At 38.8% G+C, this 4,359-nt stretch overlaps 1 protein-coding gene across 1 annotated transcript; it reads right to left on the minus strand.

Annotated features, from left to right (window-relative positions):
- Positions 1-1,600: 1,600 nt before the first annotated feature.
- On the minus strand, positions 1,601-2,884 carry LOC133464835 (zinc-binding protein A33-like). The gene has a single exon (XM_061747021.1). The coding sequence runs from the start codon at positions 2,882-2,884 to the stop codon at positions 1,601-1,603; it is 1,284 nt and encodes a 427-aa protein (XP_061603005.1).
- Positions 2,885-4,359: the final 1,475 nt, after the last annotated feature.

Below are 4,359 nucleotides of genomic sequence, written 5' to 3' on the forward strand. Positions count from 1 at the left end.
ATTAATCCTCTACTTCTCTGATTCTCGGGATTGTTGCTCCGTTGGCTTTACGTGCTACACGTGTTTCTCTAACTTCGAGAAAATGTGTTCAGATGTTATCAATAATGACCATTTAAACAGAAACCTGTGTCTCCCTGTTTTTAAAGACTCATTAAGCTGAAGTCAGTTCACTTCATTCATATTTTATTTTCCCCAAAGAGAAATTACATGCAGAGTTTATTAAAATTAGGATATCAAATATTTTGATTGATTGATTGATTGGATTGATTGATTGATTGATTGATTGATTGATTGATTGATTGATTGATTGATTGATTGATTGATTGATTGATTGAAGTTTTTATTTACGTGTCATGCACATAAAGTGCCCAGCCCGAGTGGGCTTACAAGTCACCAAAAAAAGAAAAAGGAACATAAAGCAAAGCATGAAAGCCAGACAACAGGCCCTGTACCAATTAAACATAGAAACAATCCTGACGCTTTATCCAGGCTTCAGAAACAAAATGAGCCAACTTAAAAACATTGAAGTTAAACAACCCGTCCATTCTATCATGGTCAGAGCACCGGAACATTTCTGGGTTTTTAACAGACATTTCAGTAAATATTGGAGTTTTCAGTTCATCATACCTAGGGCAATATAACAGACTTCCACTTCGTTAAGTTCACATAATTCACACAACCTTTCGTCTTCGGGAATGTTTTTAAATCTACCGACTTCAAGATTCAAGGGAAGGATTCCTGTTCTCAGCTGAGCCATTAAAGACCTTTGATTTCTTGTTAGGTTTGCTTTATAAATAATCAAATAAAAAAAATAAATCATGATCATGTTTGTTTACCAGGTTAATACAGATGTTTGATTGGAAGAAACTTAAACAAAATCAATGTTTTACATCTGAAGGTTTTATGAACCACGTTTAAGAATTATAAAATAAACATACATACATATACATTTAAAAAACATTTAAAAAGATATAAAGCAGACAATTACCAAACATTTACGTCTAAAAACACCAGCTGTGTTTTTAGACGTTTAAACAGTTTTCCATGTTTTAGTATCTTTTAGTTACAGTTTGTTTAAAAACTCTGATCTTTGGACTGAAACTTGAGGAGCGACTTATAAACTCTGACATTTGAACACTTACAACATTTACACAGAAATGTGTTCTTTAGTATCGATTTTATTTGATTTTTACTCTTTTATGTTATAAAATCAGCAGGTTGATTAAAAATAGCTCTCAGATTTAGGAACATGGTGGATTTTTAAGTCATATTTTTAACTGGTTACAACATTTATTAAAACAGTAAAGTTTGAAAGTAAAACATAAAATCTCATCCCAGTGATTCCAGCACATTTATAACATGAATACAAACTTGGATAAAATTACTCACAACTTTATAAACCTTTATAATTTAGTATCTTATTCAACGCTGAATCATGATGCTGAATGTTTTACTACAATATTTAAATGCGTCGTATTTTCAATGTTTTGAGATCCGTTTGTTTTCACATGTGAACTTTTTATTTAAAATAATCCTGATCTTGGAAAAGTTATTCCATCAAAACATTAAAGACACATACATTTATTTTGTTTATCTCAGGTTAATCTATTAATCTCTTATTCTTTGTCTGACAGATTCTGATCTCAGAAGTTTTTGCATCACAAGACCTTCCAATCCCAAAAAAAGGGAGGAGTTTCTCAGTGAAAGTGTCTCTGTGAGTGTAGATGTGTGTCATGTCTTCAGCGTTGTAGAAGGAAACTGTCCCCCCGTCATAGTCCAGCTGGACTCTGATCCTCCGGGGACTCGTCTCCACCGTGACGATCTCACCATCACCAGATATTCCATCACCATTGGCGTATATTCCATCACCATTGGCGTATATTCCATCACGATACATCAAACACCAGACTCCATATTTAGGTGAAGAAATTCTCTCGTTCTTCCTCTCAGCTGAGTCTTTAACCAAACCCAGCAGCCAGGAGGGATGATCTCCCACCTCCACCTCCCAGCTGTGTTTCCCTGAGGTGAAACCTTCAGAACCAAAAACATGGGAGAAGTTCATGATTCTCTCTGGATTATCAGGAAGCTGCTGACATGTATCTTCCTTCCTTCCACTGGTCAGATCAGCAGACAGATAGAGACAGGGGGCTGCAGTGTTTGGGTCCAGAACCACGGGGCTGAAGTGGACCTGGTCCCCCATCTTCTCCCAGACTCTGAAGGCCAGGTTTCCCAGGTGTTTGGCCTCGTCTACCAGAGTTCCTGAGAGCAGCCGTGGATCTGACACTGAGCTCTGCTCTCTGGCTCTGTCCCGAGTGGGTTTGTACCTGCTGAGGAACGTCATTTTGTCTTTCTGCAGCTCTTCTTCCACAGCAGAGATGCTGTCTGACAGAGAGGAGATCTGCTCCTGGATCATCTTCCTCTTCCTGCTGATTGTCCTCCCCTTCTGCTTCTTTTCCTCCCTCAGAGCTGCCAGTCTGGACCCCTCTTCCTCTTTCAGGAACCGCTGGAGTTTGTTGAACTCTGCTCTGATCTGCTTCTTTGTAGAGAGCAGCTGCTTCTTGGAGTGTTGAACCACAACTTTATATGTTTCCTCCACTTGTTGGTATTTGTTCCTCTTGTTCTGCAGAGACTCTAAGTCAGATTTCATCAGCTCCTTCAGCTCACCGACTGCTTCCTCTACAGGAACCACTTTGTGGTTCTGGTGCAGAGAAAACTCACAGACAGGACACACAGCTCTCTGTTCGTCTATACAGAACAGTTGAGGTATTCCTGGATGTTTCTCACAAACCTCCTTCAGCCTCTTTTCTTCTTTTTCAGTCTTATACGATATAACTGTCGGTTGTTCAAAACAAGAGGTGGAAAGTCCCTTCAGTGAAAAGTTCATCCCAGGTTCCCCTTTAGAAGATATTCTTTTACAGATGGGACAGTTTCTGTTTTTAGTTTGTTCCCAGAACTTTTTCAGGCAGCTTGAACAGAAGTTGTGGCTGCAGCTCAGAGACACCGGATCTTTGAAAGTCTCTAAACAAACAAGGCAGATCACGTAATCTTTAAGAGTTTTTTCATCCATTTCTTCAAATCTTTTTAGTATCCTTCAATCAGTAGACTCACCAGTTAAATGTCCCTCTGAATCACAGATTTCAGTCCTTTTATTCCAGGTTTTTAGTTCATAAGCTCCACCCTGAAACGGTGTCTCAGCTCTGTTCAGTCATGTCAAAAATGTTCAAATGAACTTTCAGTTAAACCTGTCTTTCCTCTCACGAGTCACCAGGTACATTTCAATATTCCTATTAGTAGTGGGTGACACTGGAGCTGTTCATATAAAGACTTAAATAGAAAAAAAGCAGTAAGACACAAGCATTTAACAATGGTTGAACCAGTTTCTTCAGCCTGTTTCACCGGTTGAGATATTTTTAACTCGCTGGGATCACAATGAAACACACCTGCAGAGACGTGTCTTGGCAACCTTCCTCATGCCGTCCTTGGCTGATGTTGCCCTTCCGAGGGAGGGGGAAAATAATAGAATATGATTTAATATTTCAACATGATTTTTCTTTTTTTTCATTCGTAATTTTGATAATTTTTCTAAAATAAAGTCATCAGAGTCACTCATTCAGATTCACCAGACACCTCCCTGAGTGATAGGAGAAAGGGGGGTTTGGGGGGGACGCCCTGACACGTCTGAAAAGGTGAGCTTGAAATGTAGCCTACACAGTGTTGTGATCGAATTGATCACCCCGGGTTTGTTGATTGAGCTGGAAAAGTTAAATAAAGACACAAGACTGGGATAGAATTTAAAGACGAAATCCCGGGGTCTCAAACCCTTTCTAAACCCACCTTCTATATATGTCCTCTTTAATTCCTATTCCAGCCTCTGTCATTCTTTTTTTCATTAAATTTAGCAGTTGTCATTAAATTCAGCAATTGTTCTTTAATTTGGCAGTTCTTAAATTCAGCAGTTGTCATTCCTTAAATTTAGCACTTATTAAATTCAGCAGTTATCATTCCTTAAATTTAGCAGTTATTAAATTTAGCAGTTATCATTCCTTAAATTTAGCAGTTATTAAATTCAGCAGCTAGGTATTTACTTGAGACTTTGGACACGGTCTTGATTTGAGTGATATCCAATGCAGATAAACGGTCTGCTTATCCTGAATTTGCCGCGCGGGCCGTGTCCTCGCCTTTTTCGTAACCAGCTGTTCTTTCATAATTACCTCTTTTCCTCTTTCTCAATCCCGGACGAGCCCCCAAATTGTTGTGATCGAATTGATCACCCCGGGTTTGTTGATTGAGCTGGAAAAGTTAAATAAAGACACAAGACTGGGATAGAATTTAAAGAGGGCCTCATGAGGGAGATTCAGC

The sequence above is a fragment of the Cololabis saira genome, chromosome 18 (assembly GCF_033807715.1).
Source record: "Cololabis saira isolate AMF1-May2022 chromosome 18, fColSai1.1, whole genome shotgun sequence".
Classification (NCBI taxonomy): domain Eukaryota; kingdom Metazoa; phylum Chordata; class Actinopteri; order Beloniformes; family Belonidae; genus Cololabis; species Cololabis saira.